The 22,427-nt window shown below is 43.7% G+C and overlaps 1 protein-coding gene across 8 annotated transcripts in view; it reads right to left on the bottom strand.

Annotated features, from left to right (window-relative positions):
* ESRRB (estrogen related receptor beta) overlaps positions 1-22,427 on the bottom strand; it is a 141,218-nt gene that overhangs the window by 35,071 nt on the left and 83,720 nt on the right. For all 8 annotated transcript variants that reach the window (XM_062636122.1, XM_062636117.1, XM_062636121.1 and 5 more), the window contains one exon: positions 8,592-9,001. In XM_062636122.1, coding sequence (XP_062492106.1) covers positions 8,592-9,001 — 410 coding nt within the window. The remainder of the gene's footprint in view (positions 1-8,591; positions 9,002-22,427) is intronic.

The following is a 22,427-nucleotide window of genomic DNA, read 5'->3' as shown; positions in this document are numbered from 1 at the left end:
GCTGTGTCTTACAGCTCACTTTACAGGTGCAAATGCTAGAGGTGGGACCTGCTGTACCCTCTTCATACAAAACAATGCTTCCAAAGTAAATGAGGTTTTATATTAGGCCCCATAACATGCTCTGCATTTCATGGGTTGAGAGCTACAGCTGGGGGCAGTATCTGCCATTACTACAGGAAAGAGGGACATCACCAGAGAAGGCACAATCAGCATTACCCAAGCAGAACTCATCCAAGAAAAACTATCATCTCCAAACTTTAACAAAGTTCTCTGACTTTTGTGTGTGTGTGTTTGTCTCAATTTCTTTTATGCGTCCTGGGGCTGGCTGCCAGCACAGTGAGCTGCTCACAGCTCCCTGTAATTTCTGTAAGTGCCCTGTGATAAAGTGATGAGATTAACTCATCGAAATTCCAGCAGCCTCCCAGTGGCTGGCGGTCACACCACCAGCCCAGCTGCCAGTGCAGGGTGCTCCAAGAGAGCTTCCTCCTCACTGCAGCAGCTTGGGCTGCTGCAAGACCCTGCAGAAAAGCATCAACACACAAAGGTGCACAGGGACAAGTCTGTACGCAAGTATAAAATTCAAGTCAAGTCTCTGTGTGTCATGAACCGTAGATTACGTGACCCAGAAGGGCAGAAAATGGGATAATCTAATAGACAAGGCCTTAGTTTGAAGTGTTGCTTATTAGAAGAGATATCCTCAACTTAGTCAATATTTGATGTGAAAATCTGCTAGGACCTGACTGATTCCACAGAATAAGATTTACCAAAAAAAAGATGGCTTCAATAAATCAAGTGGTAGGTGACCAAATCAGGGTTTGGATTTGTTCCAAGCCTTCATATGTAGCCTTGCAGGGCAAATCACTTCCTCTCTGTGTCCTAGTTTGCTCATCTGCAAAACAAAACAAGCACCAAACCTGCCTTCTGGGGAGATTGTAAGTCTTGATTCATTAGTGTTTAACTGTACTTTAAACCCTTTAGATGAAAGACGCTAAGAAACAGCCAAGGACTATTAAAGTGACAGATCATATTTTTACCCTATTTTCTGTAAAATTAGACCTCTGACCATTAAACAATTTGGAACATATTTTCCAGTGCACAAATAGTAAGAGCACCTGAAAGCTGCACCCCAGAGTCTGCTCATTGAGAGACCCCATAGCCACTATACCTCTCTGGAAAGAAGAAGATGCCTCCCTGAGCTTGGGGAGGCAGTAAAGTCCCACCCAGCTCCTGCTTAAGTTATGGACAAGACTTCTCTGAGAAGTTGAGCTCAGAATTAATAAAGCACTGAGAGTACAAGCTGCTCCCTGCTTATTGATCGTGCCTTTCTACAAGGAAACACAGGGAAGATTATAAACAAGTAGCCAATCAAGTTTTTAAACCTAAAGCATTTTCAGCTTCTGTTTTCTGAAGAAAACTCATCTCTCCTCTTTTTCTGGTTTATTCTTCATTGTTTTGCACCATTCTTTCCCTCTACTCTTCTTTTCTTGCTTACTCTCTCCTGCTTTGCACTGCTGCACACAGAATTCTCATCCCTTCCTTTGGGTGACTCAAACAGAGGGCCAGATGACTGCATGCAGCTTTTCCTGAATTTCAGGGGAAAACCCAGACTCAGAGATATCTGCTATTAAGTTCCAAATTCCATTCATTCAAGTCATATCTTTCACCCCAGTGATATGACACAGCATGCTGTGGTTGCAACAAGTGGCACGGTGCCATTCTCTGCTGTGCCCCCCCCCCCCCCCAGAGCCAGAGGGCTGAGAGCAGGAATTCCCAGGGAAATCCATCTCATAGGCACCTCCGCTCATGCATGTGTTTCCTTTTATCCCAATTTTTGTAACAATTATTACACTGCCCTCACAGCTTTGAAGGGTTTTGTTTGGAATTTGATTGGTTGGTTTGTTTTACAATAATTCCATAGTCTTAGGAAGATCCCACCAGGCAGTCAGTGTAATGCCTCCATGGAACAGCTCTTCTGCTTGACTTGGACAGCCTACAGGAGAAAGCAACCTTATTTTTAATCAGCCGCTAGCTGTGATGACACTGTCATTTCAGTACCCACAAGCTTTTGTCCTGAATCCTTTTTATCTCTATTTCTGAAGGTAAACAGATCATTTGGGTGTCTCAGTGCAAAGGGACCTGAAAACTGTAAAAAGCCCCTTGGTGAGTGCAGTGCCAGATCAGCAGTTACTCTGCCCTCAGCAGCACCAGTCTGACCTCCTGTACCAGAATAGGGAACACTGATAATATGCATGGAGTGGATTCTCTATTACCTTCCACTTAAACTTCCACTTTAACTGAGGCATCAGAGCCTGAGTCCTGGAGTGAGAGGTACTTTGTGAAAATCAGAGGAAAATCTCTCCAATGATCTGCATGAGGTAAGGGGGGGGAGTAGGGGTGGTATTTTTTAAGTTACAGTTTTCAAAGAAACGGATTCAGACATTGAACCTGTAAATCTGTATTTAGGCAATTGAATAAGTGACCTGATTTTCAGTAGGGCTGTCCTATGCTTCCAGGTGCCTGAGTATATACACACATCAGCAGAAGCTCCCATTTTTGGAAAGGAGAATAATAAGAATCAACTCGCCCCCAGTAACTTCCCCCCATCCCCCCCCCCAAAAAAACCAACCCCAAACCCAACTACCTACCACAAAACACAATCAAAGAAAAAATCCCAACAAAAACCAAAACCAAAACCCTCCCCACCCTAGTACACATGTTTATCACTTGCAGGAAAATGAGACTTCGGAAAAGCAGGTGAGATAAGCCCCAGTACATGGATTAACCAAAATTTTACTTCATGCAGCTTATATAGTAAGTAAAAAAGAAACGTGAGGAGCAAGACTTCAGGACCCTTGATACTATGAGAGGAAAAGGGGGTAGCTATAGGTGTAACACCAGCACTGTTTGCCTATTCAGGGTGGCACACCAAGCTTGAGCTCCACAAAAGAGGACTTAGACATTTCAAACAACCTCACTGAAATCCGCCTCCAGTTTGCAAGAGGATGAAGGAGATGGGTCCTGAGGCTCTCTATCTACTGGCAGCAAGTTTGCCTGTGGGGTTTCTGACACAGAAATACTTTACCAAAGTTCCTCAGAAGACATCCTTCTGCATGGAGTTCTCTGTACAGATGCACTGAGACAAAAAGAAAACACAAGGCTAACAGAGTTGAGCTGCACTGGAGATGGTTTTCTGAATCCAAATGCTAGAGCTGTGAACAGTAAGCAGCATTCAGGCATCAGACCGAGGGAATGCTGCACGGTACCTGGTTAAGCTTCAAAAGTTTTTTGAAAGCTCAGAACACCTCCTGGACTTTTGCTGTGAACTCCCACCTGAGAAGTAGCAGGCACATTTCTGAGAAGCACAGAAGGACAGAACAGTGCCTGCCTACCATGGCTGCTAGGGATACAAACCCTCCCTTCTGTATTTCACAGGCACTTTGCTGATCCTGTGGATGGTAATCCTCTTCTGCTCAGGAAAATGCTCAGACTCTCTTAACTGTTCCTCCCTTCCCAGGTACAACTCTAACCACCATAATAATTACCAGGAAGTCCTAAAAGACAACAGGTTTTGTTACAAGCCTGTTATAAATCCCTACAAGTCTTCTGAGCCATACTGTCCGTATTTGAAGCCCCTTACTGATGTAAGGGCACACCAGCACAGCAGTTGTGTTGCTGTACTCATTGAGTTTGAAGCTTTCAAGATTCAAGCAGGGAAATCACAGATGCAGGCATTTTGCCTGATACACATCCTGCCTATTCAGAAGATAATGGTAAATATGTCTCTTCTTTCTGACTCTCCAATCACCAGTTCTCTCCAATATCACTCCGTGCAAGTTCTGTTGCATCACATTATGGGTAAGTTCCAAGAACAAACAAAGATCAGGGAGAGAAATCTTAATTCTTTATTTTGCTGAGCTTTAAGCTTTTATTTTATATTAATGGGTCATTTTAGAAATAGCCTTAATTTTCACCATTTGAATATGAAAAATAGATGAAGGGTAGTCACGAATCTGTTGAATAATAAAGGACTCTTATGGTTACATAGAACTGTTACTAGTTAATATTCAGAATAGGCAAAACCAGTTGTAACAACTAATGAACTAAAGATAACAGCAATATATTTGATTGATACAAAATGCTTTATATACTGAACAAACTAGTAAAAGCAGGAATAGAGTTAGATTAGAACTTGTATCCAGTAGGAAATCCAGCATTTGCCTTTGTTCTAAATTTGGATAAATGGATTAGTTAGGATTTCCATGGGATATAATTCAGAAAGCTTTAATTCGGAACGATCCAAAGTATGTTATCTTTTAAGTAACAGACCCATTCCATTCAGCTAATATAAAATTATTGGTTTCAAGTCATAGCATGGTTTGGCTTGGAAGGGATCTTAAAGATCATCTGGTTCCAACCACTTTGCCATGGGCAGGGACACCTTCCACCACACCAGGTTGCTCAAAGCCCCATTGAACCTGACCTTAAACACCTCCAGGGATGGGGCATCCACAGCTTCTCTGGGCAACCTGATCCAGTATCTCACCACCTTCACAGTAAAGAATATTTTCCTAATATCTAATCTAAATCTAGACTCTTTCAGTTTAAAGCCATTCCCCCTTTCCTTGTCTCTACATGCTCTTGTAAAAAGTCCCTCTCCAGATTTCATATAGGCCCCCTTTAGGTGCTCAAAGGCTGCTCTAAGGTCTCTCCAGACCCACCCTTCCCCAGGCTGAACAAGCCCAACTCCCTCAGCCTGTCTTCGTAGGAGAGGTGGTCCAGGCTCTCTTAAGCACTAAAAGCAGCACACTTCAACATGCCCAAAACTCAGATTCTCTCCTGCCTTAGCTAGATTGCACCTTTGAAAATATTCACACTAAGTCAGGTGATGCTCATGGCACGTATTTTTATGGGGGACAATGCAGACTGCCACTAGAATATAACAGGACCCAGAGCACAGTTCCCACAAAGCAATGCGATGATACAGGAAGAGGATTCAATTTTTGTCAGACAGCCTAGCTTCATAGTAGGTCAGAATTTCTGACTCTCACTCAAAGCACGTGAAGTTCAGCCCTTCTGAATATGGGCTGAATACATGTTCATGTAACATGTTCAGAGAGAAAGGCCTGCAGCCCAATGGCATGTGCTATCATCTCATCTCAGGTTTTCACCTTTCCATCTCAAGCATTGCCAGTGCTGCAAAGTGGAAATGGCACACAGGCTTCCAGGTCTTGATCCTTCTCTTGGGCTACGTAACATAACAGGAGAGAGGTCACAAGTATGACCTCCCCAAAACCTGTGGGACAGGTTAGGATGTGCTGTGTGATCCTAGCTTACTTCAGCAAAACCAAACATTTCAATTCAGCTTGAAGTGAATCAACAGTTTGAATTTTCCTCACTTCTTTTTTATTCCAAAAATCTTGTTGTTTTTTTTTTTGGGGGGGGGGGGGGGGGGGTTGGAATGTGACACAGTACAAATTCTGCTTTCCTTTGGAAAAATGTTGCAAATGAAAAACTCCCCCACAGCAACAGTAGTGACCTCAGAGATAACCAGCCATGCCCATGGTGGCTTTCAACCTATCTCCTCCCTCATCACTTGCAAGGCACCAGCTCTCATGCTGTCCAGGACAGCCTGGCCTCACCTGGCTAAGGGGGAAAGTGAGTAGCAGAGCTGTCAGGCTCAAAAAAGATCTGTAGCTTGGACGTCCGTTCTTCCTACTGCTGTAGCAGCAGCAGGAGCAGAGAGGCTACTGCAGGATCCTCCTGCCTCAAGAGATGCAGGTTTTACCTGGGTCAATGCAGCTAAAAAAACAACGGGCAGACTGGGTCATTTGTACTAGGGGAGGAGGGTACTTGAAGAGGAGATTTAGTGCAAAGATCTGCTTCATGATCAGCATTAGCTAGATAGGGCTGTGGTAGTGTCGTCATCCAGGACAGATTTAGACCCATTTTCTAGCAGCATACACACCTATTACTTAATAAACTTACCAAATATAGGGCCAGCAGATTAAGTACTCTTATAATAGTCACTGTTTTTTCAGCTTTCGTAGGCACAGAGAAGTGAAGTGGCTGGTCAAAGGCCACAAAAGCCTGATGAATTTACCTACTGCATCTCCTGAGCATCTGGGAAATCCTGGAGTCATAGCTCCATCCCTGTGCTCAAACCATTAAATCAACACCATTCCCAGGCACCAGAATCACATCAAGTCTTTTGATACTTGCAGGGGATACAATCGTGTAACATACACATCTACATGCTTTCTGCACACCCTACATCGATGGTAGTCAGCCTGGATGAAGATTTTCCTACTTCTTCAGTTAGATACTTAACATGTGTACTGAATATAATACAGTAGCAGGATGAACACCTTAAGGAAATGCTTCTGCCACTCTCTCTTTTATGTGATCCTTAAACCCTTTTTCCCTGCATACCCAGGGCTGCACTTGGATATTGCACGCACTGCAGCAGAACCCTGGGAATGGTGCATTTTCTTGAATCAACCAAACTCTGCAGCCCTGTTTGCTGCCTGCTCCACTGAGCTCAGCCTTCAGCTCCATCGCTGAAATTTCTTACCCTTGGGCACTGCACACTCGTCTCTCCCACTCCTGGGAATAAAAGCATTTCTGGTACCTCAGTTGCCAGCCAAAGCCGATGACAAGGTGAGAGAAATCTCCACTTACTCCTTTCCCCCATCTGTTACATGTTAGGAGGCAATCAATTAGAGAACCACAGGGAGAATATAGCTGTGCTGGGGAGACGGGGTTGTAGAGAAGTGCTCTCCCTTCTTGGGATCAAGTCAGGTGATGTTATCACCCATGCTCATACTTGTTTCAGGCAGTGCTGCCCTGCATTATTTTCTTTTGAATTTCTCTGAAAACTCTTCAAAAGTTCCCATGTCTTTTTTTACCTCTTTAGGTTAGGCCTCTCTTCTGCTCTGCCACAGAGGTGCTCCAGTATCGATCCCACAAGGGGTTAGTTTTTCAGTCTCTTCCTGTATAAGCAGCTCCTAGGGCTTTGCTTCAGAGTACTACTCTGTCTCTCCTTTAGCACCTGAATGTGCCAAAACGAAACACTGGGAATGGGTCCAAGCAGTGGAGGAGGGACAGAGTCAGTGCTGACAGTCAGAAGTGCAAGTAAAAGTTCACATTCAACCACAGGAGATTCAGCAATGACAGATCACAGACACCCTGCCAGGGTACAACAGGCCAATGCCCTAGAGATGACCATGCTTTCCACACAGCATAATGAAAGAAGAAGAGTCAGTGGGGCAACACAAAGTGATTATTCCCACAGCTGGACAACAATGAGGAGAGACATTTAGAATCTATGAAATTAAGCTAGAAATAGTGAATTCTGCAGAGACCTGGGCTGAACTGCACCCTATACTACTTTGTCCACTCCAGAGTTGAATATCCCAAGTGACAGAGAGTAGTCAGGCCCACTCAATGAACAAAAAATGAATGCTCTCCCCACATGTGCCTTTCTTTCATCTCACAGGAGGCAAGGAAGTGTTGCCATGGTGGATTTACCCCAGCCAACTGCCAAGTACACACAAAGCTGCTTGCTCACTGGACATCTGTACAGTAAACCCATCGTGGGTGGGTAAACTCAATGCATTTTCCACTGGAAGGTGAAAACTTTTCCCAGTTAAAGACTGTAGGAAGGAAAGGCTTTGCTCACACAGGGCCCGCTTATGTAAGTACACCCAAGCATCTATAGATATTGGAGCTTGCCTGGAGGAACTCCTTCTTTTGGCTTTACTGTAACTGTGTGAGTGCTCATCTGCAGCACACCTATGCAGTCAGGACACAGTCATACGCCTCACATGTGAACTGTACATGTAGGTGCAATGCACTGCAATTCATCTACACACACATGCACCAAGGTTTTCAAAACCACCCGAGGAATTCCTCATCCTTAGTAAGACTGACAAAACCTGGGTATCTCTATCTCCTTCAGTATCTAATATTTTTATGTTTAAATAACTTGCATCTTAATGAAAAGGGCTGTTGCAACTAACCAAGGAGGAACACAGGACTGACTCTCATACAAGTGCCTGTCCAGCCTTGTGGTGAGGTCTATATGAAGTCCACGGCCACAAATTAAGACTGGCAGGACAGAGTGAGAAACTTTCTATTCCTGCAATGCTGGAGCTTTCACTTCAAGGTGCAGACATCTATGACAAGAAGCTACCTCTAGGCAGGAGCACATACTCTTCAAATGGGCCTCAAAAAAAACATCTTTAAAGTGCAAAGCATTTCCTTTCCAGGCCTCACTCCACTAGCAGCCACATTATCAGGGTATCAGTGCCACTAGACCAGACACCCAGATCTGGTAGCCAGTCAGGCTATGCTAGGCAAAGGTTCCTACCATGACAAAACCTAACTTCAGGTCCACGTTGATTTGGAAGGACCAGAGCTGAGCGGGAGGAAAGAGGAAGCATACAAAAGGATGGAGTTTCAGGTCCATGACATGCACCCTCTCCTTCCCCTTTTTATATGACATGGAAATATCACAGTCTCAGCAACGTCTGGGGCTGCCTCCCTTTTTGCTATGAAACAGACCTATCAGTTTCCCTCCCTTCCCACCATACCTTGAATAGTCCTTTTGAAGAAGGCTTTGCATGCCTCACAGGAAGCCACACCGTAGTGGTACCCAGAAGCAATGTCCCCGCACACCAGGCACAGCCGCTTGGGGATTGCATTGAGCATGTACTCGCACTTGGTGGGCGAGTCCTCCATGATGGCGCTGGCGCAGTCATCGTAACGCTTGCGGCAGGACCCACCACCAATCCCTGTGCCGTTGAACATGGGTGGTGAGTCTAGGCCATTGGGGTGGCCACCCATGGCGATGCCGTAGCCACCGCTAGCATCGGAGGAGCCACTTGGGCTGTGGTGGCTGATGGCGTCGATGCCAGAAGATGGGCTGGAGGGCTCGGTCTTGATGAAGGACCCACAGCTGGAGGAGAGGTGCCGCTCCTCTGTCGCCATTCTGCCAAGCAGCCTGCAGGGAGAGAGCAAAGGCACTCAGAGACCTCCTGGCCAAACCCAGCTCTAGGTTGGTCAAAAGAGATCTCTCCTTTTCCCACCTCTGTCCAGCTCCCGTTGGCTCAGGCTGTTCAACCCCACCCTAGTTCTTCTCCTTCAGGAGTATCAGTACAACTCAGTAAAAACAGCATTCCTATTACCCACAAATTCACAGTAGAATAAAGACAAGGCTATTCATGTAGACCATGATTTCAGGCTGTTCAAAGGCTGCAGTGCTGCGAAGGGGCATCAGTGCTGATGAGGCACAATCTACCCAGAGCACAATCTAACCCTGGGACAGCAGAAAGAAATGAGCCTGTCTGTGGTAGACCTAGAGAAAAAGATGTTTGTTTAGTTCAGAATGTGCTGCCCTGGCTCTAAGCAAAGAGTTCACAAGCAGACCCTGCAGAAAGGACTTGCTCAGATTGGATTTTCTTTTGTAATACAGAAGTAGTTGATTAATTTTCATGTTGGATTTCCCCTTCCCTCTCCCCTCCCCCTTCACTCTCACCACTAAAAGAGGAGCTTAGAAACTGATGGAAAATCATCTAATCAAGTTTCATGCAGCTTAATCTTAAATCTTTATCTTTCTTCTATTTACTAGTATAGGGCTTTTGCATGGAGATGCTTCTCTCATATTCCCATTTCTTAAAAGAGAGGTTTATGCTCTTAAGTATACAGAAAGGACTGCATCTTTACCAGATTTGAGACTCTTACTTAGAATCACAGAATGGTTAGGGTTGGAAAGGACCTTCAGATCATGTAGTTCCAAACCATCTGTCGGGGGCAGGGATGCTTCACACTACATCATGTTGTCCAAGGCTCTGTCCAGCCTGGCCTTGAACACTGCCAGGGATGGAGCATTTACCCCTTCTTTGGGCAACCTGCTCCAGTGGCTCACCACCTTCACAGTAAAGAACTCACTTTAGTTAAAAAAATAAAGTTTAATAAAGAATAATAATAATAAAAAAGTTTAATAAAACTACTTATTTTAGTGAGATAGTCTTACTCTTTACATAAATGTTCAGTCTTTTTTTTAGAACACTGCTATTTTTATGACATCTTATGGCAATGAGTTCCAGGGATTACTTTTGTGGTGTATAAACAAACAAAAAAAAACCCCACTTTTATATGCCTATACTGTATTTGCAGCCTTTCAGGCTCCCTGAACATCTCCTGGCACTCGTCAGGAAATGTACTTCTGCCATGTTCTCCTCATTCAGCTCTTTGCTATCTATATAATTGTTCTTCACGCAGAAGTTTTTGCAGACCTCTTGTCTGCTTCATCATCTATCTCTGAACTTCCTCTTGTCTGGCTATTTCTGTTCAGTCCAGAGCAGAGTTCAATGAGCCAGCTCCTCAGCAGCATGAAACTGGCACTGCTCCATCACTTCTCCAGCTGAAGGTCTGGACAGTGGTCACACCATCAATTACTTACTGAAGTTACCATATTTTCAATGTTATTTTCAACCTATTATATAACTCCTTACACTGTTTCCTTTTTTTTTTGTCTTTAAATCAAAATCTAAATTGTTACCATTTCTTCAACAGAGAATATCAGCAAGTTGCTTATTGCAATCCCCAGATCTGTTTCTGTGTTGCTGCAGTTAATTTAGAATCCATTAAGACGTATGAAAGATCAAATTAATGCCTTCTGATGTGCAATGTTTTCCAATAGGCAACAGCGCATTTTATCTACCACTGTGCTGTCCATGCATCCAGCTTTATTAGGATCCTCTGGAGTTTTTCAGTCTTTCTTGATAATTTGATGTCACCTGCAGTCTCATTGTTCATCCACATCCCACATCATTAACACATGGATCAAACACCACAACACTGATCTTTGTGGGTGATTCATGTTAACCTTTATGATGCTGAAAATTGACTTCTCTTTCTTTTCTGGGTAGGGTATGTCTACCTTTCCTTTTCTGTCTCAGACACTTTTTAATTGATAATAGTATTAACCTGAGAGGTTAAACTTTCCCTTAAGCAAGATAGTTTTTCAAAGGCTTTTAAGAAAACCTAAATACATTCATTTTCCTGATGACATGTCCAAAGAATTCTGACTGACTGGAGATGCTTGACTTTTCTTCTTGGAAGCTCTGCTGGTTTAAAGTTACCATACCACAGTCATGTGGGTAACTTCTATTTCAGTTTCAGCCTATTTACCTGATGTTTGTGGCAACTCCTTCTGCCAAAAGGTCAAACCTGTCAGGAGACAGGACAAAACATTCTGTGATACAGCAAGGCTGGAGTGCACGTGTATATACATATATATCACATCTCTGTGTCTGTTGATATGAATGTGGATGTTTGATATGCAGCAACTTCACACTCCTGCATCCTTATGATTTCATTTGACCCACGTATCTCCTAATTTTCCCTTCTCTGTTTCATCCTCGATGTTTGACTTCATCTCCTACCTCTGGAATCGATCAGCTAAGTTTGTTATTTGGCAAGACTCTTGACCTTGAGAGTATGGGCAGGCATCTCACGTTCCTCAGCTGTTTTGTGTGGTGTTACTTGAGAGGAATTCAGAAGCTGGTTCCTCTCAGAGACAGTGTGATGAGCTGATGAATGCCCATACTTTGCTCAGAGGGTCATACTGGACTAGAGGCCATGGAGCAGTCACAGGAATAATTGCTGCAGGTGCATTCATCTTTAATCCCACAGGGCACCTAAACAGATTGCAGATCTCCTGGTGTAATGCCAACTGACTGTGTGGATGAAGATGAAGCTTTGCTAGTTGAGACCAGATCTTAGCATCTCATAGCAAAGCTGCTGTGCTGGCCAGATGCTGGGACTTTTCCCTACCTGAGAAGTACATTTGTAGTAAAAATCTGAAGTTCATTGGGCGCAATAACATGAACTGGGCACAAAATGGAAGGCAAAACCACCATAAAACACTGTTCTGCACTGTGGAACTCCACATTAAAAGGAGTTGGAATGCTAAAGGCAGACAGAGGACACCACTATGATAAAGGCATGACAAGGAGGTGAGCTGTACTGTCAGATTCAGTCAGCAGAGTTCAAATCCCAGTTTCTGTCTCCTAAAAAGCCCAGAATTCCCAGAGAACCTCAAGAGGACCCACTAAGGTACTTCCCCTCCATAAAAAAAAAATAAAGAGGGGAGATCAGTCTCCTAGGACCAAGGCACTTCTCAACTCAAAACCTCAATTAAGGAGCCTTCCTCCCCAAGGAAGGCAAACAGTGACAGTGACTGTCTGATTGCAAATCAAGGATAGCAACAAACCCCCTACACCCTCACAGCTGAGGATGCTCCTGTTCCCTTCTAGGAGACGGTAATACACAGTGAGTTCTGGTTAGATGTGAACATGAGCTTTAGAGGCAAAAGTCCTAAACACCAAGACAGATCAAAGAGCATAGCTAAGGTGACTCCAGCCATTTCAGTCCTTGTATTACTCTTTTCTGGTCTCTGGTGCAATTTGCATAGTTGATTATTGCTGGGCAATACACACTGAGTTAAGCCTCACTAGCTCTGACTTTCTGCAAGTCTCATGGAGATCCCGTGGTGATTTTTAAACAGGTTCAAGAGTGTCCCCTGGCAATGAAATACAACATCTTGAACTTCAAGAACAGCTAAATGTTTCTTGCAAAGAGTTCAAAGTGATGAACAGCCATTTTGCTCATCTCTAGTTACCTTAATAGGAATGTAAAAGGAGAGAGACTTGATCCAACTCTCCTCCATGCTGGCACAGGAAACTCCGTTACTATTTCGGTGCCTGTGTAACAGGCTTAGAAGTTCTAAATGTTTCGTTCTTTTCACCTTTCCTCATCATAGGTCATTCCCTCTAATCCCTTTAGCATCTTTGTGGCCCTTCTCTGGACTTCTTCCAACTTGCCGGGTCTCTCTTGCAGCAAGGTGCCCTGAATCACACAATGCAATGCCACAGCAGTACAGGGAAGAGTCACTCTAGAAAGCACACAGCCAGGCAGATGTATGGACCAACTAAGCAGTAGCTTTGCCAGACATCAGGCTGCACTTCAGCTCACACCATTTGATAGCCACTGTCTCATTGGGACCTCTCTGAATATAAGCTGCTTTTGCTATCATGTTCTACACAACATGAAATTTGGAGATTCTCCTTGTTCCAAAGTAGATCCAGTATCATCTTTAAATCACACACTGCCAATTGCCACTTGTTTTACCAAAGCCTGTTGATAATACTAATCTATTCATCCTACCTCTTCTTTTTTCTACTTTGTTTTCTTTTCTTCTATCTTTCAGTTCTGTCAACTGTAAAGTTGAGAACTTTGCATTTTCCTCCAGGTTGCTAATGAATATTTAAAGTCAAAACACTGCCCTTTTGGACACCACCTTTGCAGAAGGATAAAGAATGTCTCTAACCCTTCTGTTTACACCCTGTCAGCTAATCCGCGATTCATTTCACAGGATTTGTATCAAAACCAATTTGATCTAATTTCCCTAATCAGATCTTGCACAGCTTTGTGTCAAAAGCCCATGCACTGTCCAGAGACAGTCTATCCATTGCATTCCTTTTATCCACTAATTATCTAATTGTATCAAGAGAGGTTATTGTCTGCTGTACTCCTGTTTCATAAACCCACTGCTGCTTATCACTAACAATGTTGTTAGCCTTTATGTGCCTGTAACAGCCCTCAGACAGGCATGCTCCAACCTCAGTGATTCTGGATGTAAATACTCAGGTTTAGACCAAGTTAAGATTGTACTTAAGGTTTTTATCCATTAGTGTTATCGCCCTCAGGCAGTGATGTTAGGTTAACGTTACAAGTTCCACCAATTCTTCTCCAGCCTTTCATCTTTTGCCATTTCTCTGTAATGCCTGGACTGCTTACGAGTTTAATGCTCTCTTGAGAACAGCAGCAATACTAAGAGAAGGAAAGACTGCCAGATGGACAGGACCAGAAAGGGACATTAGCGTTATAAAATCAAGGCAGTAAATATTGCCCCAATTTTTTTTTATTTTTCAGCTTCAAGGATTACAAGTTAGGGATCAGTGCAGCTAAGGCTAATTTACTGCACATCATTTGAGGTTATTTTTGCCAGGAACGGTCATTTGTAGCTATGCTCACCTCTTTACTGACCCACTTCTGGGTATGCCAACTATAAGAATTCAGTACTCTTTATCTACAGGTCTTCACCTGACTCAAAAGAAATATGGTCCACCACTTACACGTGCTTAGCGAGATAGCCAGAACAATATCCAACTTTGTAACTGAAGGCAACTTTTCCCCACAAGAAGAATTCTCTATTGGCTAAAGGGATCCATAATTCAGTAACTTAATACCATCTGAGCATCTAAGTGCAAAACCAAATATGTGACCCTGTACCTTCTCCAGACAGTGCTACCTATTCCAAACTGGATCAAGGGCAGTTTAGAGGCAACACTGCTGAGCTTCTCCAGTGGCTGATCCTCATCATGTGATCTTCAATAGGAAAGGCAAGGACAGCTCAGTACAATACTGCAGTTTCTGGGAGGAAGGTAAGAAATGGGCACCAGAAGTTCTGCCATGTAGGCTACCCAGTCCCTTCACCAGTATTTTCTGATAAAATCACAAACTCACCAACGCAACTTGAGGGAGATTTCCACAGTAAGATTAAAGTTGTCATTAAAAGGAATGCTGAAATACAGCCATAGGACTAGTATCAGCTGAGGGAAGGGGAGAAAGAGAGAACACTCAAGCCTTCCTCAGGAAAAACCATCTCTATTTTGGGCACAAGTTGAAATATAAAACATCAGAAATGGGATTTTTTTTTTTGGTGTTCTCACAGCTGGATGTGGATTCCAGACAAAATAAAATCGTTATTTTTTTAAAGTCCTTTCAGATCTACCATAAAATTGAAAATCCCTGCAGGTGAGATGCTTGTACAGTTTTGTAACTTCCAGGTGCCCTATGGCTGTGCTTGTGGAACTGCAATTTAGTCCTAAAGTCCAAGAAGAAGGAGTCCTCACAGCAGACTCAAATTTTACTGACAAAACCTGAGAAGACTACCAGCATAAACCTGCTCACTTCAGACCCCATCTTGTGACAAAAGTACACTTTGGATTGCACAGACATTTTTAAACCAACCATGCAAGACAAAAGAAGCTTTGATCTGCAGAAACACCAATGATTTAAACAGAGATAAAACATCCAACCTGTTCTTTGCTACAGGCTTATTTTTGCTATCAGTATTTGTTAGCCCAGATGATACAAACATGCACTGCATGTGTAAATGAGATGTGCGTATCATGCCATGATGCTATTTGGGCATTGCATCCTTTGTGGGCCACTTAAGAGAGCTTTGCAACTCACAGCTGACGAGCAATGTAGATCAGCTTCTCAAACACTGCCTGCAACTCCAGTAACAAGCCAAATTTTGTCAGGCAGGGTTTTTTTTTAGATGCAGAAGACAGAAATAAATGTTTTCCAAGTGACAGGCTAGACGTGACAGCTGTAACAGCAGCCACAGTAATTTTAGGTCACATATGCAAAGAGATAATGTCATGGAGCTGAGGTGCCCACTCCTGCTGGCTGACCTGCTCTTACCATGGACAGCTCCCACATAGCCTCATCCCTGCCTCTCTGCCTCGAGGACACCCACCATGTACCAAGGGAGGCATGGGGTCAGCACCACACTGGTTTCTCCTGCTTTTCTGCTTCAAATGGACTTCAAGCGAGAGAGACATCATCTAGAGGCTTCTCATCTTTACTGATAGCTCTTCTCCATACAACAGTCTGAGAAGAATGGGATCTACCAATGTGTCACCTTACTCCTGCACAGCAGATAACTAGGGATAACTCAGCCATACTATCCACAGTCCAGGAAGGTTTTCTGGGATTATTCCATCATACAGGAACATATCCTATTCCCAGGAGAAACTTGCACAAATACTACATGCTTGTCTTTGGAACAAACATAAACCATAGCTTAGCAAAAGGCTGATGAGCTTGCTCTCTAATTTGGAGTGGGAAGCATTGTGTGACTTCTGCTCCATAGCACGAATACCAACTTGTAGTTCACAAACCTGGACTGCCAGGTGGTAACAAGGTCCACCTGTCAGTATGTCATTCTAAAAGAGCTACAACATCCCAATTCCAATTACAATGATTTTCTGTTGGTTTTGGCTTTGCTGGACACCTGGACCTGGCTTATTTTGTAAAAAGGAATCACACTTGGCCTACTTTCACCTTTGTTCTGAAGAGAGATCTAGGTATTTTTTATTTGCTTTATAATTTGATGGTGAGTCAGGGGAAGAACTTTTGAGTCATGAGGCTGAAGAAGCTAAACTGAAAATACGTAAACAAGCCATCAAAGTCTCACAGCTCCCCAGCTGTGAGAGCCTATCTAGAGACCTGTCTCCAGAGGTCAGTTCCCTGGTATTCCTGAAAAGAACTGGGTTATATGAAATCTACTGAAGTGTCATTAGATAAAACCAGTTCTGCCTTGTAGACTGAAGGAATATATTCCTTGCACAGCAGGAAAGATGGAGACCCAAGTAGGTTCTTCTGCAAGCTAAGGAGTTAGAGAGAGCAAGAGCTCATATTCTGGCTCTCACACAAAAAGTATTTGCTTCTCTAATGCCCGGGAGATACTTTATCCCTTTGACCCATTGCATAACCAGAGCCCAGTTACATACCATGGATCTTCTCTAGCCGAAGTTAGCTCATGCTGATGAAAGCTGCCACAACAAACTGGAGGCCACTTAATAAATAGAAGAGGTTTCTCATGGGCAGAAGACATTATGGATTTCCTACTAGCCCTCATCTCTCTCCTCATTATTGTAATGCCTCTCCACCTTTAGGACACTCTTGTTAATAAAAGAAGCAGTACACAGATGAAGTGACAATTAATCCGGAGGTGTGACACACATTATCAGTTCACTCTCTTATTAACGCATTTGCCTTTTGAAGGTACCTTGCCCTCTGGTACGCTAATTCAGAGTGAATTGCTTTAGTACCTGAGCTCATGTTTCTTGCTTATACTTACTGTTTCTATCACAACAAAACAAGGACCAGGGCTTACTTGCTGTTTGCTATATATCCAAATTCTGCCACCACCCATCGCTCTGTTTCATATTTCCACTTTCTTACGCATTCTTTCTATACCTAGAGGACTGCTCACATGTGTTCAATAACTTTGCCTGCATACAGCAAAGCTGCAACTCAATCCAGGCTGAAATACTCAGCTAGACCTTCATTTCTTCTTGAATGTCTTTCTTTATACTCTGCCTATCTAGGACACTTATAATCTCTATCTCTCTTAGTACCCTCAGTGTCCTTCATACACTTGTGAAAGAGATCCATGCAACAATATGTTCAGTAAAGCACACTTCAAACAGTTCTACATTAGAATTTTGCTTCCACCTTTTCAGCTGGGCAAGCAATAGAAAACTTCCAGCACTGCCATTCATATCACATTTATTTTTGCATCCCAACCTGATCCCTCATCTCATCTCACACAGACCTTTTTTTTTCACTCAGTACCCCTTTTAGCATTTCTGAGAGAAAACTGCCACCAGTGGAAATTCTTCAGCCTGCACTTCCTTGCATTTCAAGATACCCATTGAAGGCACTTCCCCCTTCAACCTTGCCTACGATTCATGATGAACAATGGCAGGGGGGAAAAAAGAGAGGTATTGCTTAATTCCAAGTGTTTGAGGAAGGAGTTAGGATGGGAGATACTTACAAATCAAGGACATCATCCTAGAAACAAATGTGAAAATAGACTTAACATTTCTTTAAGAATACCAGTTTACTGAGAGAGGACTCTAGATTTATTCAGACAAAATCTGAGCTTGTGTGTTCTCCAGCCTGAATCCACTTAGGAATTCTCTGAGTTAGACCTGTTAATGTTTTTGGAGGTTTCTGTTTCTTACACTTCAAACTTGCAGTTGTAGTGGAAAATGGGTTTTGCCTAATTCCACCTGTAGCTCTCAGAGAAATCTATAATTAAGTGCCTCATCAGACAGATCCTGAAAAACTGACTTAAATTAGTTCCACATATATTACAGGATGGAAAATAATGATAGGCAATTAGTGCTTTTCAATTTGAAATGTGGCTCTCTGGGAAGCATTTCTAAGATGATATGGTAACAAAGCAAGATAACAGGGTGAGAGGAAGCACTGGATCTGGCATAGCGGAGATGTCCCAGAACCATTGGGAAAGTGTAGAAGTGGGAGTGAGCTGGGCTGTCAGTGAGGACACAGGCACAAGAGGAGAATTGCATGGGGTCAAGGACAAAAAAGAAACGTGCTACACAGTGAGGCTAAGATACAGTGCTTGAACAAGCAGAGAAAGGGAGTACATGAGAGACGTAACTGTAGACCAGGCTCCTCTCAAGCTAGCGAACATCACAGGTCTGAGGAGAACAGGCAATAGATGGAAACACCAAGTTTCCTTCTGAACAACTTAGGCTGCTGTAGCATACAGGATTATCTTTATCTACCTATTTAAGATAACCTCAAGGTTCAGCGTTGCTGAGTCTTTAAAAACTCACCTTTGGTAGGTATTTAGCAGATCTCTTGCCACACACTGCATATATTAAGCAGTCAGATGCAGCTGACCCAAATTCCAGCTTCAAACCCTAATGACTTATCCTAAAGCCACTTCATTCATCCATCTTCCAGACTGTTTGTCCCCATTTCATTTGACTGACAAAGTAGCTTTGAGTTCACCCAATGCCAGACCTACCTGGGGCCTCACGTTGTCCTGCTTTATTTGCCTGAACCAAGAAATGAGGAGCAGACCACAGCCAACAAGCCACTCTTTAGACAGAAAACAGTGTAGCAGAACAAGCATATAATTTTCTCCAGCACTGTGCATAACGTTCACATACATTTATATAGATAAAAATACCCAACTACAAATCAACAAAAAACCCAAACAATCCACCCCAAACAATTTCTAAAGTAAAATAGTTTTAAATTACCTCCATTTTCCTCCCAAACTGGCATGACTGTTTGAAAATTTAACTAAATGTGATTACATAAAAAACCCACAAAAATATTTCTTTCTGTTGTGGTGCACAGATTATCTCCTCATCCCAGGAAGTTTTTTCTTTTCCTTAATTATTACTCTGGGACAAGAAAGAAAAAAAAACAACCAAACAAACAAACACAAGCTTGCAAGATCTTCAGCCTCAGTTTCACATCCTGTTCCCTCTGTTTAGCGTCCCTACTAATGGACAAGCAGAAGCTAACAGACAGACATAGCTATACAACTGCGTCTACACTTTCATTTAGCACCTTTCTGAGATAGGCTTAAATGTTACATAGCTTTGTTCAGTAGGGTATCTGTGTATAGCAGGTACACATGCATATAATAAGTGTATTGTGCAACATACACAAACGCCTTCCTCACACACACCCTCCCACATCTCTTCTTTCCTAATTATGTGGATGCACCTAGATACCATTCCAGCAGCTTTGCTATTGAAGCCAAGCTATGACTTCATATTTCCAGATCATCACCGTGAGTGTTCAGACCCTTATAGCAATTTAATGCACTAAAGCAAAGCCAAAGAATCAAAAAAACACACTATCTAACTCAGCAACATCACCCATAGTGTGCATTTGAGTCACAGCCCATGTGTCTACCAGAAGCATGAGAAGGAGAAGACCTCAAGTGATTTTATGTATGTCTGCACTCTGTCTGATCTTGTATTAAGAACTGTTTGTTCTCTGTCCAGAGGTCTGGAATCCTTTGTAGGCACTGCTAGGAGTGGGGCTGCCCTCTTAAAGGAAGGGATCCAAAATGAAGCAATCCAAAATGACTGCCCAGTGTGACCCAGGCCAAACCAGCTCACCCTGCCGGCATGTCCTCCCTGCTGCGCTTGTTCCCTTTGCCCTTGGAATGCTATCACTTGTTATCATGCTGACTTCTCCAGATGGGGCATTTTGGCTATTGATCTGATAAATAAACAGCCTGCTCGCTCGATCAAAATGTTATTTTGCATTTCAATTACTGTTCACTAATGCAACCTTCATCCCGCCAAGAGTGCTGCTGGCAATGACACTCGACCTGGCACAGGCGCTTGCAAGCAAATTCGGCAGCGCCTGCTGCAAGCACCTAACGGGATTACCAGCCTCCATTAGATGCAAAGAGGAGATGGACAGACAGTACTGGGCTGAAGGGGAACAGACGTGTGCAGAACAGAAGATGCAGGCAACCTGCACAAGCAGCGGGAATAGGCAGAAGCACAGGTTCATTTACAAGATTTTGCCAAATATTTTGATGGTGGGAGATCTTGGAAGCTAAATACATTCCTTCCAGTAGACAACCCCAACAAGCTCATTACTGATAGACTGAACTCTATGGGTGTGAGCCATGCAAGTGTTCAGAGCAATGGGAAATGAAAATCTATGTCTGGCAACAAGCCAGCAGTGAGCACTGCAAACCCACCAGGGCAAACAGAGTCATTTCTAAAGCAAGTTCTGGAGCCTAGGTCCACCGGGGTTCCATAGGCCCTAGAGCTTGATGCAGGATGCTATGTATAAACTAGGAGGGAGGATACTCTCCTAGGCCTCGCTGGATTCTTTAATACAGTGGAAATGTGACTGCCTTTAGAGAATCTGGTAGTGATACAGTAAGAAAGGGGGATCCAGAGGTGCTGGTAAGAGATGATTTTGGCAGCTATTGGTCTCTGTTTACACCAGGGAATCCTTTGCCAAATCCCCCAACTGGTTTCACTTAAACCCTGTCTACAATGGGAAACACAGCACAAATACCAAGTCAGTGAACAGCCACCTGCAGTAAGGTCAGGCATGACCATATGGTTATGATACAGCTTCTAGTCCCATTGCCTGGTGGCTGGTTTTTGCACCAGACTCCTATTGCATGATGCAGAATGCACCTTGGCCCCTTCTGCTTTTCCCACCTAATTCCTAAATGAAGTGTAACACGTATCACAAAATAACACAACTATTTACCAAAGCACACAAATAGTTGTCAATGCTTTCACCACGCCCTACGTAGTGTGTCTGTGCTGGACTTCGCTCCCAGGAGACAAGGAAATATAAATGGTCAAGAAAATGCATTTCTCTCAGTTTTTAGAGATCCTTTGACAAAGATCCTGAACAAATTTCTCACATTTCATTACCAGACAGCATCCAGACTGAAACCGCCAGTCATCCATGAGTTAAAAATAAACAGACCTGTGTAACACCCTGACATTACATAAGCGAAATGCTAAGTATAACACACTGAATGAGATCAATGTGATGCATAAAGGCAGGATCTATAACTCCACATACACTTCATCTGCTCTGTGTGCCCAGCCTCCCAGTTTCCTCTGCCCTTGGCAAACTAAGCCTGTTTTCCACAGCCATCTCTCTCTGGCCAGGTCTGCGGTATAGACCTTGCTCTCCCAGACCTTCTCTGTGTCCACCTTCCTGAGCCCACTCTTGGGAACAGTTTCTGGGAAACCACTCTACACCTACATCACACCACCAGACATCCATGCCCTGAACATAGCCTAAAGGCCCATATACATGTCATGACTACTAGTCACTGGGTGTGTATTTATGACACGCTCGCAAGCCCTTGTTCTCATGGGTGACTTCAACCACCCTGACATCTGTTGGAAGGACGGTACAGCCCGGCACAAGCAATCCAGGAGGTTCCTCAATTGTGTGGAAGACAATTTCCTTCTACAAGTAATAGCGGAGCCAACAAGGAGAGGTGCCATGCTTGACCTTGTGCTCACCAACAGGGAAGGGCTCATTGGAAATGTGACGCTCCAGGGCAACCTTGGGTGCAGCGATCATGAGATGGTAGAGTTCAGGATCCTCAGGACAGTGAGAAGAGCGTGCAGCAAGCTCACTGCCCTGGACTTCAAAAGAGCAACTTTGGCCTCTTCAGGAACCTGCTTAGTAAGGTTCCATGGGATACAGCCCTAGAGGGCAGGGGGGCCCAAGACTCTTGGCTGATATTCAAGGATCACCTCCTGCAAGCTCAGGAGAACTGGCTACACAGGATTTGGAGAAGGCTGAGGTTCTGAATGACTTCTTTGCCTCGGTCTTCACTGGCAAAGGCTCTGACTGCACCACCCAAGTCTTGGAAGGCAGATGCAGGGACTGTCAGAATGAAGACCTTGGGCCCACTGTAGGAGAAGATCTGGTTCGAGACCATCTTAAGAACCTGAATGTGCAGAAGTCCATGGGTCCTGATGAGATCCATCTACAGGTCCTGAAGGAGCTGGCAAATGAAGTTGCAAAGCTGCTGGCCATCATATTTGAGAAATCATGGCAGTCAGGTGAAGTTCCCGATGACTGGAAAAAGGGAAATATAACCCCCATTTTCAAGAAGGGGAAAATGGATGACCCAGGGAATTACAGACCAGTCAGTCTAACCTCTGTGCCTGGCAAAATCTTGGAGCAGATTCTCCTGGAAGGCATGCTAAGGCACAAGAAAAACA

The sequence above is a fragment of the Pezoporus occidentalis genome, unplaced genomic scaffold (genome assembly GCF_034315485.1).
Source record: "Pezoporus occidentalis ecotype Australia unplaced genomic scaffold, CSIRO_AGI_Poc_V1 ctg47, whole genome shotgun sequence".
Lineage (NCBI taxonomy): Eukaryota > Metazoa > Chordata > Aves > Psittaciformes > Psittacidae > Pezoporus > Pezoporus occidentalis.
The sequence above is the reverse complement of the archived record's forward strand: the minus strand, read 5'-3'. Positions and strand labels throughout refer to the sequence as shown.